The sequence below is a fragment of the Perna viridis genome, chromosome 4 (assembly GCF_037379345.1).
Source record: "Perna viridis isolate PV_CMFRI_1.1 ecotype Kerala chromosome 4, ASM3737934v1, whole genome shotgun sequence".
NCBI classification, from domain to species: Eukaryota; Metazoa; Mollusca; class Bivalvia; order Mytilida; family Mytilidae; genus Perna; species Perna viridis.
Window position 1 is genome coordinate 23095946 of NC_142448.1, and position 15966 is coordinate 23111911.

The window sequence follows — 15966 nt, forward strand, 5'->3', positions numbered from 1 at the left end:
GACAAACGAGGAAAGGAAAACTATGACCCGTTGAATAAATCAGTTTTCATGATGCAGGTGGATACACCATAACGATCCACGAGTTCATGATGACGACCATAAAACTTCCGTAATGATGACTTCAATCTTGTAGCAACATAACCCTGTCCCAGAAGCCTATTTGTTAGAGTTCTAGTGCGATACAAAAACTCTACGTAGTTTCGGAAAGCTCTGGCATAATGTATGAGTTGTGATATGAACACTCCATACGCAGGTGCTGAAGGGATGTTGCCACAGATGAAAGGAAAGTTGATAATTCTGAATGAAAAGTCATCACGTTTGTCGTAAAGTTTGGTCAAGAGTTTTCCTTCACCATCCATCGATTTCTAAGTGTAGGTCAAGATATGAGACTGACCTTACAGTGTCTGTAGTATCCTTTATCTCAAGTTCTTTGGGGTAGATGCGATGTATCAAATCCCCGAAATTAGTATTGTTTAAAGATAATACGTAATCTATATAGCGGAAACTGAGATTAAAGGATCTAGCCAAACGATATTATTTCTTTCGGATCAAATCAGTTATAAAGTCAGCCTCATAAGAGTGAAGGAATAGGTCAGCAAGTAAAGGAGCACAATTTGTTCCCATTGGAATGCCGACCGTTTGTTGAAAAACACGACCACCGCACTGGGCAAATATGTTGTCGATTAAAAATTTCAGCATTTTGTAAACATCTTCCTCTGTATATTTGGAAGATGATTTGGTATTATTTCTTACAAAGTATGAGGAATCTCTACCAAGAACTATATATTTGTATCTAGGTGTACCATCTTTTTTGAAAAAAAAAAACAACGATGTATAATGTTTTTAAGTCTGGATTTTAACTGAGTATGGGGAATAGAAGTATACAGTGTTAAAAAATCATAGGTTTTAATGTTATATTCAGATAATAGTCTTGAACAGATTGTCTCCAAAAGATTTTTCGAATTTTTCAGGATCCACATTGAATTAATACTACTACGGGAGTAACAAGTGTTGTGGTAGGACTGCAGACCCTCTTTGACAGTCGTGAGTATAGAAGTTAAAATATTTGAAAGAAGTTTGGTGGTACATTTTGCAGATCCAGCTATGAAACGTTGTTTGTATGGATTCTTGTGGAGTTTAGGAATCCAGTACATAGACGGTAAATCACAATCATCATCCTTGGCAGAGAGACCAAAAGAGGATGGCACAGATTTATGGTTTTCCACAATCTCTTCTTTGGAGAGTGTGGTAGCAGTATAGGTCTTATCACTGCTATTGTTTTTTACGTCTACCTCTGATAATAAACATTTGATGTAAAACGTTTTGTCAAATAATTACAATTGAGGATTGAGGAAATAGGGAGTGTATAATAGTGGGAGTACCTGTAAATTTAAATCCCTGGTCAGACAGTATTAATATTCTTTCATTCCAAGGGGTATTTTACAATTCTAAAAAGTCAAGGATGTTAAAATTCCCTTCATTTAGTTAGTTTTAAATAAAACAGAATATGCTACTAGAAAATAGGGACTTTATATTACACATATGTATACACTCACTGTAGAAAATCACTCCCAAAAATCTATTTTCAATTTATAATTTCAAACCAATAAGAATACTACATGTATAGTACCGGTAATTGCAAATCTAGTAAAAAATCCTTTTTTAATTTTTTATCCTTAAATAATGAGTAAGCTTAAAAATTAAATATATTTGTCCAATTCCGCTGAGGTCCGTTTTTGTTATAGTTCGATTCATCATGCATTCTGTATCATTGACTTGAACTTTTGAAAACTCAAGGACTGAGTTTTCTTAAAAAGTCATTTGAACCTTGGTCAACCATGTAAAATCCCACACTGTTACTTAAACTAAATATTCAACACAAATTGGGTTTCTACAAATACACCTTGTAAGGCCCCAAATGGGATGCACCTACATGTAAATTCTCATTATGCATAATTGAAAATTTAATAAAAGTATCTTCCATACTATGATCTATATTATATCGCACATCTAACTTTAGTGTGTTTTTTTAACCGTAAAGCACCTTTAACACCTTAAATGATTAATCTATTTTTTTTTAAATACTGCATACTGAAATACTTTGAGCGAGAGAGAAAACCCTATACGTCCATTAGCACATGCTAAAGGTAACAAGGCCATACAGGTATAACCAGTTATAAGTATAGGCACAGATAGTATGTATCGTTCAGGTTTTCCATTGAGTTGCAGTTCAAAACATCTTCTCTGGGAAAACTCTGTCATATATAATAAGGCCATACAGGTATAACCAGTTATAAGTATAGGCACAGATAGTATGTATCGTTCAGGTTTTCCATTGAGTTGCGGTTCAACACATCTTCTCTGGGAAAACTCTATCATATATTTAAATTGTTAATACAGGTAAGTCGATTTGATTGGTCTACTGTTTTTACCGAAAAAAAACGAAAAGAAATTATGCAAATTTGATGTTGCGAGGAAGACGACCACGATGGAAACAAGTTTACAATGAAAATCCCCATAAGAAGGCGGTGTAGCAAATTCAGCGGACCGAAAATGATGTCAACAGCAAAAGATCGATGGTCGAGGCATAGGCTTTATATTTTAGAATTTCATTTGGCGAAAAAATGAAACATAATTTTTTTATCGCAATTTTTTGTCCAAAAGTGGGCGGGTGACCCAGAGAAGGGCGACATTGGCTTACATTACGAATGTTTATTCTGTCGGCTTAGGTCGATTGTGAATAATTTTTCCAGGATTTACAAAATATGTGTAGTAGATAAGGTAGAAGCAATAACGGCAATAAACTAAATATTGTTCTTGAATTCGTGTCCTTTTTATTTTGTTTAGCCGAGGGCAGGTATTAGTAAGGGACAGTAACCGATCTGATTGGATATACATTGTCAAGTCTGTACGTATAATATGATTTTTTTTAAGTCAATTATTTTATATATATCAGAAAGATGAGATATTCATAGTAATGTAAGTTCTAATGTATCAAATTCTTGCTTTTTTCTTTCCATTTTGGCCGTAAGCCATGTGAGCTATTGCCATCACTTGGTGACAGTCGTCGTCTTCGTTAACAATTTCTTCAAACATCTCTGAAATTACTGAATGAATTTAGATGAAACTTAAGATGGTTTTTCCTTAGAGTATCCTGCAAAAAAATTACCGTTTGGATTTTTGATTTGATAAAAAGCATGGCTGCCGTTACGAAAAATAGAACATAGGGCTCAGACAGCAGATTTTTGAAAATATCTCCAAAACAGGTTTAATCAAATTCTGACGTGGGGTAAAAGTATTTAGCATAGTGAGATCTATCTGTGGAGTTACTGCCCTTTTTGGATGTTTTTTGCCTTTTTCTACGTGAGTACTTTCAATAATCCTCTCCTCAGAAACTACTTTACAGAATTCAATGAAAGTCGGTATTTTTGTTTTTATGGTATCCTGCACAAAATAAACGTTTGGATTTTTGTTTGGTTAGACGGCCGTTACTAAAAATAGATCATAGAGGTCAAACAGCAGATTTTTGCATATATCTCCAAAACGGTTAGGTTTAACCAAATTGTGACATGGGATAAAAGTATTCAGCATGATGAGATCTATCTGTGGTCAAATTTTGGTGAAAATCTCTTGACCCATATTAGATTTATTGGCCTTTTTGGAAGTTTTTGCTGTTTTTTATATTATTACTTTCAAAAATCCTCTCCTTAGAAACTACTATACAGAATTCAATGAAAAGTCGGTATTTTCGTTTTTTATGGTATCCTGCAAAAAATGACCGTTTGAATTTTTGATCTGTTAAAAAGCATGGCCGCAGTTATAGCTTGATGTTGCACAGTTTGTATCTACATTGCTTTATTTAATCATATAATGCAATGACTTGGTTTTAATCGCATGCCCTAGATAAAATTTTAAGGAAGTATGATCTTAAAATAGTGCTTTTGTAGGGGAGTTTATCCGTTTATAAAAAGCTAAAGTCTGTTAAAGCACAGAATGCAGGAAGTCCTCGAACCCAAGAAAATGTCAGTCAACCAAAAGGTAATATTGTTTTAAATCGAATACCTGTTCAAGGAACGATATGGGATGACAACTTAAAACAACACTGCAAAATTATTCTGCATAGACAAAACGCATCATTTCACTTCTACTTTTGTAAATAGATTATACAACAACTTTTTTAAAAAAGTTTATAGAAATTGTCTTCTCCACTTCTCTTAATGTTTATTACATATACCACCGTCTAATTATTTACATTATAACTAGTTGACATTTGAACAATTTTTGTTCACAGTTAAACAGATCATTAGTTGATAAATGACTCAATTAAGTAAGGAAAACTAGCTGGTCATTTTTATAATCAGTTTGTCTCAACAACTTGGTGTCTTATTTGAGTTATGTTATATGTCATTCCATGTGACATTCTGTAGAATAGCAGTACATGAATCACTGATGGAATTGATTGAAGTAACCGTTGAAATAATCTCCTTTTCAATATTTATATTAACTATGTCTCCACTTACTTTGAAATGAAACATATTGTTTTTGCCCGGTTCGTCTGTCTCACTGTCAGTCAAACTCCCCGGAAACTACTGCATGAAACTTTGTAGGTAGTTTAGACATTGTATGTAGTTGTGCAGTGCACATTAACAGGAATTAACGATCCACTTAATATTGTTGGAATTATACCCAGTCGTATATTGTAACGGGGAGAAACATATGTTTTTGTAGGCAAAAACAAACTTTTATTTGATATCAATAAGGCGGCCTTAGTACCAAAAAGAATTGCATGCACTGCGCACAATTATTTTTACTCTATTAGCTATTCTTACCCAACTACCATTCCTTGTGTTTAGTCAATGATACAGACGCAATTTTAACAAATGAACAGACAAGAATCTGCAAATTACTATATATTTGTAACTTGGAGGGTAATCACATTTATCGTTCTTATTTCTCTAACCTGAGTCTCTCAACCCTGACGATATTACATATTTGTAAGAAAGAATCCATTGTATTTATATATGAAGAATTATATTTCTTTAGATCTGAAAGAAGAAAGGATTTGTCGAAAAAGGGAAATATTTGAGACATGGCAATATCGGTCTAAAACTGACAAAGATGGCAAAAAATGTAAGCAGAGGAAGGAGAAACGTTTCTTTAAAAACCAATTCGAAATGGAGCGGTTCTTGGTAAATATATAACCTCTGTATAGCTTGTGTTATACATTGAACAAACTACACATTCCACTTGTACTATTATGCTTTTGATAAAACAACAAGCTTCCATGTTCGCATTCCTTCCCATTCTAACAGCAATATCGCACTTAACAGTACAGTTTTTTTTAGAAATCTTTTTACAATCAATTGTCAGAATTTAAGTTCCATTTTAAACTTTTCCCTGTGTGAAGAATTTGTTTGAAATTGTACCAAAGAACAAATTGAATAAAGACAGTAACAAAGCATATGACTTTACCTCTCTCCAGTTCAATAATGATCCATACAATTGAAAACGCAAAAAAGATATGATGGAAATATAATAAGATACAAATAGAGACACACAAAGACTACAGCCGTTTTCTTGTTTAAGACGGTTTGTCGTCAGAAAAAACAAAAAAAAAAACTGAAACACCAGAATGCAAACTATTATTATATACTAGTAATTATTTAAATTAAACCATTAATTTTGAAGGTATTCGTTTCTACAGAAGCAGCTATTCTATTCAAAATGATATGCTTTAATGTTATATTAATTTGACGTTTCTTATTGTTAGAAATGTTTTCCTTTTTCAAATGTCTCAATACTTGGAGTTTGAGCAGACATTAAAAGTTGTTATGGTATCAAGTTTTCATTTGAGATACTATCCTCTTGCTTGTGTTATGTTTTGGAATGAATATGTAACAGATAAATAAGAATATTTCCGTCGGTATTTAGGACAAGACATTACCAGGTTTATACAATCCTTTAGAGAGGTTAGGTGTCGTCGACTATGATGATGTACTCAATGAATACAAATCCAGAATAGTGCGACGAAAGTCTCAGGCCTTTATTCTCCCTCCACTTAATGAAAATACACACTTAATTAACCAGAATCCTACTGGTCAGCATTCCGATGAGGATACTCCGATATCTGAGTCTTCTAAAGTTCGGAGAACGTCAAAGGTAACGTATACGTTAGAAAGAAAATTTCGCAGTGTAAAATAACGGTTAGAATATTTTAGAACTTCAATAAGTTCTAACCAATATATATAAAAGACAGCAATTTCAAAGGTAACTCATTATTTCCCCCGCAAACAAAGTTTAGAGGTATATAGGAATCACCTTGTCTGTCTATCTGTTCGTCCGTCTGTCCACATTCCTTGTAAGCGCAATTCATCCCAAACCGCGTAAGAGATTTCGATAAAATTTCAAAAGAAGGTCGTACATCATATTTAAGAGTGCATGAAGGAATATATTTACTGTCGGAGGACTCCAAAGAGAGATAATTCATATTAAAGATTTCACATGTTTATATTTCGTAAGCGCATCTCCTAAACTGCTCAAGGAATTTTTATGTTATTCTATGAGAAGTTCGTGTATCATATGTAGACGTGCATGAAAGAACATTATTTTCGTTGGATGTCTCAAATGGGAGATAATCAAATTTAAAGGTTTTACATTTAAATCCATTTGAAGCGGAGGAGTATTTCTAGTTATGAACTAAAATGAAATAATTCGAAAAGGGAATTGTGGAGCATGGACCGATTACAACGGTGCATATGATGTTATCTTGAAACACATTAAGAGCCTCCCGTCACGTCCAGTGGGAATAGAGAACGGACTGCGTTGGTAATTGGAACAACGTAATGATTTAACCACAATGACCATAAGATGATGCTCAAGGCCTTTGACAACGTATCGAAGTTACCAAGAAAATTTATCAATAAAGAAAACATAACGTAAACTGATATATGTGTTACAACTTAATTGTTGAACCATGAAAAAAGTAATACATATTAAAATGTGGGGTATTATTTTACAGAAATATCCATATACGATTGAAAGATGTTAAAATATTAGTTTAAGTTTTTCCTATAGTCATATAAAATCGAAAGACTTATATCATCACATACTGCGATATCATGTACTGATAAAAATTTGACAGTAACATTGTGCCATCTATATCTTAAAACCATCTATACTGTTTCCCCCTTGTTGTTATCTTATACGTTTACTGTATTATAATTTAGAAGATATAAGGTAAAAGTCTACACATATGTTTATAGAATAAACGACTTTATCTATAACAATCTGATAAATGAATTAATGCCTGAACAGAGGCACTTTCGTGAGTCATTTGTCAAATGTTTGATATCGAGCAACAGACAATGACTTAATTTACTTACTTCTAACCACTTCTGGTTAAATTTCGTGAAAGCGATGAAAGGCTTTTACAAGACGTTAATAATAAGATTCGACAAATGAAGTTCTTTGTTATTAACAAAACATTTTTATGTTCGATATTGAAGATTCTATAGCAGGAAGTAAAAGATACAAAAATATTGTTAAAAGTCCTCAGAGGCAGTATATAAGAATAGCTAGTTGCTTTGTTTTGAAAAATGGTATATTAAACTGCGAAAGTTGTCTATTTTTACAGCAAAATTTAAATCTCGATTTTACTACACATTTGAAATACTTTATTATATTTAGGGAGCTTATCTTGCTACACCATCTAGAAGACGGAGTAGTACAGCAAGTACAACATCGATATTGATTGACGAAGAAGAGAAAGGTACTTAATACTCCAGAATTATGCTATCAAATAAACGTTCAGATAAATCCCTTGCCTTTCTAAATGTACTAAACATTGTCTCAGTTTGACTGAACAAGATTATTTCTCCTTGTCTTTTCAAGTGTCTTGTAGCTTCATGTGACAATCATATCGAAAAAAAAAATCAATTTTCGTGGTAATGTTTCATTTCATTCCTGTTTTAATATGATAATCTCAATTTGTCCGAGATACACGGTTTTAATGCCAATGTTTGTAGAGTCTGTTTAAATGACGATGATATGAAATTAGCGAACTGAATCAAGAACAAAATACACCCGGCAAACTTATGATATAACATTTTAATGCATGAATAATGCCTTTTTTTTTAAATGAATACTTTTTACGTTTTTATTTAAAAAACTCGAAATTGTTATCAAATTTTAGAAAAGTAAGAATATCCTTAACTGTTTAATGTCGAAAGACGGACAACGAAAACAAAGGTAGAAACATCAAAAAGAATAAAGAATCATTTAGGACACGTTGTAAATTATGTAATGAATGAATAGTTTGGACTTACTTCGGTTGCATTGACCGGTAGTGTAAGTGTTATATGATTTCTTATTAATGTTTATATTATGAGCATCAGTGTCAGAGGAATTAAACTATGACGAAGGAAATAAACTAGTTCTTGTGCTAAAAAGACATAAAATCAGTCCCAGTAGCAGACACAGCCATATCATATCAGTACCACTGGCAGATATAGACATTAAATCAGTGTCAGTAGCAGAGTAATCAAGAGAACCAAGATTATAGCGGTAATCAAAAGAATGCATTCCAGGGACAACAGACATACACAACAAAGAACACAAAGTAACTCAAATCTTACATACAAAGTAACAAAAGCAAATGAGCAACTCGGACAGCACTAAAAACTGGGAGCATGGACCAGATGCACTGGTAGGGTAAGCGTCCTCTGCTTTTCTAGAAACATCCACCGAGTTGCTCATAAAAAGTCAAGTCCGGGGTAGACAAACGAGGAAAGGAAAACTATGACCCGTTAAATAAATCAGTTTTCATGGTGCAGATGGATACACCATAACGATCCACGAGTTCATGATGACGACCATAAAAACTTTTGTAATGATGACTTCAATCTTGTAGCAACATAACCCTGTTCCAGAAGCCTATTTGTTAGAGTTCTAGTGCGATACTAAAAGCTACCGGCAAGCTCTGGCATAACGTATGAGTTGTGATATGGAACACTCCATACGCAGGTGCTGAAGGGATGTTGCCACAGATGAAAGAAAAGTTGATAATTCTGAATGAAAAGTCATCACGTTTGTCGTAAAGTTTGGTCAATAGTTTTCCTTTACCATCGATTTATAAGTGGTAGGTAGGTCAAGATATGAGGCTGACTTCACAGTGTCTGTAGTATCCTTTATCTCAAGTTCTTTGGGGTAGATGCGATGTATCAAATCCCCGAAATTAGGATTGTTTTAAGATAATACGGGCCCGTGCAGGTCCCGGTGTCAAAGGAATAGGCCTGCAGCAGTGCTAAGCTTGTCGTAAAAGGCGACTAAAAAGTGCTCAGAAGCCTAGCCGGGGGCTAGGGAGCTCTGCCCACAGAGCAACTGGGCTGTGTGCCCCAGGTGGTGGAATGGGGTACCCCTGATGTGTTACATGCTGGGGTTGTCAGGCTATAATACAGAAAACCTGACCGCAAACCATAGTGGTGCACCGTGTTGGGCAAAAATGCCACGTTCCTCGCACGTTAAAGAACCCTACTATGGTATTCTCCCGGAGTAGGAACCATAAGGCTCTGCCACAGAAGGCTAAATTGCCCGACCCTACCCACCTCCCCCTATTTCCAGTGGCAATCAAAATTTGTCGAGCCCATTATCCTTGTGACCCATCCCATTTTTCATTTTATCATCATTTCATGTTATTTTATCATCCACTTCATGTTCATCGCCTGAATATAGCTGAAATATTGCTTCTCAGGCGTTAAACCCCAACAAACAAACATGAAGATAATACGTCATTTATATAGCGGAAACTGAGATTAAAGGATCTAGCCAAACGATATTATTTCTTTCGGATCAAATCAGTTATAAAGTCAGCCTCATAAGAGTGAAGGAATAGGTCAGCAAATAAAGGAGCACAATTTGTTCCCATTGGAATGCCGACCGTTTGTTGAAAAATACATCCACCACACTGTACAAATATGTTGTCGATTGAAAATTCCAGCATTTCGTAAACATCTTCCTCTGTATATTTGGAAGATAATTTGGAATTTTTTCTTACAAAGTATGAGGAATATCTATCAAGAACTATATATTTGTATCTAGGTGTACCATCTTTTTTGAAAAAAAAAAACCAATGATGTATAATGTTTTAAGTCGGGATTTTAACTGAGTATGGGGAATAGAAGTATACAGTGTTAAAAAATCATAGGTTTTAATGTTATATTCAGATAATAGTCTTGAACAGATTGTCTCCAAAAGATCTTTCGAATTTTTAGGATCTATATTGAATTAATACCACTACGGGAGTAACAAGTCTTGTGGTAGGACTGCAGACCCTTTTTGACAGTCGTGAGTATAGAAGTTAAAATATTTGAAAGAGGTTTGGTGGTACATTTTGCAGATCCAGCTATGAAACGTTGTTTGTATGGATTCTTGTGGAGTTTAGGAATCCAGTACATAGACGGTAAATCACAATCATCGTCCTTGGTAGAGAGACCAAAAGAGGATAGCACAGATTTATGGTTTTCCACAATCTCTTCTTTGGAGAGTGTGGTAGCAGTATAGGTCTTATCACTGCTATTATTTTCTACGCCTACCTCTGATAATAAACATTTGATGTAAAACGTTTTGCAGACAAAAACAATGTTGTTTATGGCTTTGTCTGGCTTTAGTAGACAATGTTTTTGCTACCTCGGAGTCTTTGAAAACCGATGTTGCCTTGGCACTCACTGACCTACTTAAAACTTTAAGACATAAGCATCAAACCAGTCTTAGTAGCAGACACAAACGTAGCAAATCAGAAGCAGTGGTAGACATAGGCATCAAATGAGACCCATTAGCAGATATAGAAATATAAATCAATACCAGTATCAGACATAGACGTAGCAGATCAGTACCAGTGGCAGACAAAGGGATATAAAATCATCACAATAGACAGACATATACATTTAGTATCAGTTGCAGATATAGACGTCAAATCAGTGCCAGTAGCAGAAATAAAGATATAAAATCAGCACCACTGAGAGACACATAACAGGCGTAACAAGTTAGTACCAGTGGTAGATGAAGAGATATGGTATTAGCACTATTAGCAGACATAAAAATATTGTCAGTACCTGTGTACATAGAGATAGAAATATAAATCAACACTTGGGGCAGATATAGAGGTATAAATTAGTTCCAATGGCAGACCTGGACACTTAAAATCAATACCAGTGGCATAGAAACTTTAAACCGGTACCAGTGGCAGAAATAGACACATCAAATCAGGCCATTGGGCAGATATAGAGATCGAGATATAAAAAAGTACCTATGGCAGTCGTAAACATATAAAATCGGTACCAGGAGACATAAGATAGATATTTCAAATTAGCACTTGTGACAGGTATAGAAATATAAAATCAGTACCAGTAACAGATATATATATAATAGAGATATTAGTACCAGTATCAGGCATAAACACATCACATCAAAACTGTATCGGGGCACATAAAATTTCTGAACTGATATTCTTTTATGTTTTAGAAATAAGGCAAGCTGAAACAACTATGGGTCAAGGTCGTAAAACAATAGCAGACGAGTTCGAGGACAATAGGAAAAAAGGAAAAGATGATGATTCTGATGATGATGAAGAAGTCCATCCTGCCTTCATTGAACTGTGTGTTCTCGAGCGAGGCCAATACTTTGTGAGTATGCATTCGTTGTCTGGTATTTAAACAGAAAAGAATTTTTCATTTTTAGTGGTGGGATCTTATACTTAACCGTCTTATTGAGATGTTGCTGTAAATCCTGACATTGTTAAAAATAAATGCAAGGCAAATTTACGGTCTCAATGTTTTTTTCTTCTGTTTTTATGAATGGTACATCTTGCAATACTTTTTTACATACTTTTATTTGCACGAGTTTACTATTATTACTAATATTATCATGATGTCCATTTTGTCGTCCGTCCCCAGTCCTATTTGATGAAAAAACTTGTACAAATTCTTAAAAACATGATGCCGTTTTTCAGCTGCAATTGTATTTTTCCATTTGGATGGTTTTAAGATTTTCCTGATGCGAAACATACTTTGTGGGATGAGACATCTGCTAGTCCGTAACTGCTCTCTAACAGCTGAATAGAAGTTTTGTCGTCTTGCCCGACTTGACGGACTATAATCATTAGAAAACAAAACTACAGACCCCAAAAAAGGTTAAAAATAATTCAGGTCACACCCGACGGATGAATATTTTTTTCTTTTAAAAATAGAGCACAGTGTGGAAAATCTAAGCAGAAACAAACACTTATCATTAGTGCATTCTTGATGTTATGATTTGTATGAACGAGATGTGCCCCCTTCATTTTATTGTGTATTCAGTTGTTACATATTAATTTTGTGATATTTTTTCTGTTTCATTTTATTTTCTCATCATGACATTCTTACCATTTATATATAATTGGTATTTTTAATACTACCTTCTATATTCTGCTTGAAATCTTCGTTCTCTATATTTTATTATGATACAAATTTACATAAAAACAACAAAAATGTTTAATAGACAACTCTGTTGGGTGTTTTTGTTTCTTATTTTAACACAATGTACATACTTTTAATGCAGCATTAAATATGATTTATTTTACTAGGAAAACCTAAATATTTCCTCATAAATAGTGTGATCTGTTGTTACATCATACTTGACGACGTACACATAATACTATTTTTGTATATATTTTTCATTTTCTAATCTTTCTTTAAAACTAGAAAAGATATCCATTTACTTAACGCATAAAACATTGGTTTGTTTACGAATTTCGCGTTTAAATAATGCCTTTTTATTATTTTAATTGATTGGATATCCAGCTTTTTTAGAAGCATTGGCCGAGTTGATTGTGTCACGTGCTCTAAATGTAAAATAGGGAAGATACGAATGTAATGTGTTTGTCGCCAATGCTTTTTAAATATAAGTATTATTAAACGAAGAATAATGTGTTCTTCTACTTTGTTTTCTACTTTTCCTAAACAAGTAGAAATATGGGTTGACTTTGTTAAATACATTGAAATGGAAACTGTAATTTCCGGAAAAACTCTGCCAACCAATTTTCTATTGTTATCTTTACGTACAATTCGCGTTTAATACGCTTAGAGTAATTAGTGAAATGAACCAGTTTTTTTAAACATATTTAACGAATTTTTGCGAATTTGATTATTTAAATCATATAGAAACGCTCTCTGAACTATCGATCAACACCAAAACGTCGAGCTCCAAATAACAGTTAAAGCCCAAGAATAAATGAAACCGTCTATCTGTTCGAGAACCTTAATCGGTCTAACCTTGCATGGTAGTTCTTTTAGTATGTTTGTTTCATTAATTTTGTTTATAATATTGTGATATTCATTTCCTTTTTCGCAGAATAGATTCTGCGCCAGATTCTTGTGTACATGAAACAAGCTGTATTTGAAGATTTTGGTTTTTAAAGATTCAAGGTACATGACTCATCAAAGTGTATAGTTTTCTTAAATATGTAACACTATCATTATAGGGTCTGACATCTGCTCTTTACTCAGAACAACCAAGTCTGATACTCATCAGTAATGGTGCAGAATGTATCATGATCTCAAAGAAATTCTTCCTTGAAAAGTGCAACGACAAAGCAAGACAAAACCTGAACAAAATTGTAAGTAAAAATTATAAATAAAAAAGATTGTTTCACTATCCGAATGACATTTCTATTAATATTTCTGTGATTTTAATCCATCCCGGATGATAAGAAGCAATATTTGTCGTTTGATATTTGTCTTGATAACTTGGTATATTTAGATATAATATATCCCTTGATTTTGAGAAACATAACAAAAAGAATTCTTCTCCCCAATTCAATCTAATTTAGGATGGATTAATTAGTTGTTAAACGATGTTAACAATTATTAGTGCACCCTGATCCGAAGGAATGGGGTAGACTACTAGTATTTTACCCTTTTTCCGTCCGGGTGACCAACATATTTAATTTTGTTACAGTTTTTTTATACTGCAAGTACGTGTCTTTTTTGACTCATGATTCATAAAGGCTTTTGTGTTTGGGCTTATGTGATATCAATTTCAAGTTTGACCACTGGGTTTATATTTTTACCATATACTAATATTTGGATGGAGGGGTGTCCATAATGGGCATTGGCTCACACATTTATTTGTTTGTTCATCTGTGGTGTCTACTGGAGTCATATGCGAATCAATTAAATATGATATTTTCTTTCGTTAGGAATCTCCATTTCCAAACGAGGACGATTTACAAAAGCGTTTGCAAGAATATGTAAACTGGACTTCACACAGAAAACAAATGTACAACTCACTGGTAAAGGACATAAGCTACAGAAGAGAAAACAGAAAGCAATGTTTGCAGTACTTACATGGGCCAACCGTATCTTTTAGACCAGTATGATACTTTCATATTTTGGTTATATAGTAGCAACAGTTTATACATATAGAAAGTGTTCTACAGAACATTGAACTAAGAAATGAGTTCATAGTTTTATTGATTAAAACATGTTCGGAATGATTTTATTTCGAGCAATATGCATAAGTGGTTCATGGATACCTCAGCTACGCTATTGAATTGTGACAAATAGTTTCAAGATAAAAGTAGAATTTGTTTACACGAACCGTACGTAATCTAGACAGTTATTATGCAGTGATTAGTTGTAATGGCAACGGATTGTAATGGTATCATTGTCCATTGCACATCAATTGTCTTGATCAATCTGTATCGATAGTTTTTTTTCGTCTGTTGCTTCATCTAATAAAAAGGAAAATAAATACAGTCTAACCTAGTAGAGATATCGGTCAACAAGTCCTCCTTGGAGTATTTAAAGGTATTGTTCATAGCAACCGAGTAGCATATTTCATTTTATGCAAGTAATTATGTAATTCTTTGATAGCATCTACTCGAGACGTGGTTAATCATTCTTTATCTTATTTACCGCTTCCAGTATAAAATGTCTCGGCAGCAGATTGCTTGTTTAAAAAAAAATGGATTTCCATTGATACCAGGTGAATAATCTAATCATTTGTCTTGTAGCTTTTCATATTGAAAATCGTCTATCCTTCGTTAGTTTATAAAATGACTAAATAAAGAAACATTATTAATATCCATCGTCTGCTTAATCCTTTTATGTAGTACTTATTATTCTCTTCTTACACTCTGTATTGACGTTTAATTACAAGCATACTCGCACAGTAGCAGTATAATGTACTAAATCAGTAATTTGGAAACTGCTTGAGTATCATTGTGATGACAAAATAAATAGTGAAGGTTTTTCCATGGTAATATGATGTGAATGTGATGAATATCTTTGACAAAACAAATAGGCAGGAAAGAAGTAACGTCCATCGCCATTATACAAATTTTATACCCCAACGTATGGAACGCCTAAACTATCTGATGAGATACACATTTGTTTACGTTTTGTCAACTTTATAGTACTTGCTGTGGTTTTATAATTACATGTGGTCATTTTGTATTTACGTTATGCAGGAACATCTTTAAATTATGTCGTTTTGTCTTTACGTTCTGCCATTTCGTCTTTACGTTCTGTCATTTCGTCTTTACATTCTGTAATTTTGTCTTTACGTTATGTCAGCATATATTTACGTTATGTGGATTTATCTCTTACGTGCAGTGGTTTTCTTATAACGTGAGGTCGTTTCATCTTTACGTTATGTCGATCTCTAAATACTTTATGTGCATTTTCTTTTCTTTACGTGCAGTGATTTCTTCTTTACGTGATGTGGACAAAAAATTCATGATGATGTGTGACCCCGAAACTTTTCGATCCGGTGTAAACTTCAAATCAATCCGTAAAAGGCAAAATAGACGTCACAACGCCGACTAGAAAAATGCTGAACGAAATACACTTGGGTAATCTATCCAGTCACCCTAGAGTGTTCATTCTATACTAAAAATAACTTATTTGTTATTTACGTTCAATATCATCACAA

At 33.7% G+C, this 15966-nt stretch overlaps 1 protein-coding gene across 5 annotated transcripts in view; it reads left to right on the plus strand.

The window, feature by feature from the left end:
- The window catches only part of LOC148619377 (cyclic nucleotide-binding domain-containing protein 2-like), a 43422-nt gene extending 28306 nt beyond the window's left edge, over positions 1 to 15116 (plus strand). For 3 of the 5 annotated variants that reach the window (XM_088579219.1, XM_088579217.1, XM_088579218.1), the window contains 8 exons: positions 2848 to 2908; positions 3948 to 4038; positions 5044 to 5189; positions 5932 to 6159; positions 7687 to 7768; positions 11518 to 11678; positions 13514 to 13648; positions 14231 to 15116. In XM_088579219.1, the coding sequence (XP_088435345.1) occupies positions 2848 to 2908; positions 3948 to 4038; positions 5044 to 5189; positions 5932 to 6159; positions 7687 to 7768; positions 11518 to 11678; positions 13514 to 13648; positions 14231 to 14410 (1084 nt within the window). In that variant the 3' untranslated portion in view covers positions 14411 to 15116. Of the gene's footprint in view, positions 1 to 2847; positions 2909 to 3947; positions 4039 to 5043; positions 5190 to 5931; positions 6160 to 7686; positions 7769 to 11517; positions 11679 to 13383; positions 13466 to 13513; positions 13649 to 14230 lie in introns of those variants that run through there. The other 2 variants (XM_088579221.1, XM_088579220.1) reach the window with 2 other exon arrangements.
- Positions 15117 to 15966: the final 850 nt, after the last annotated feature.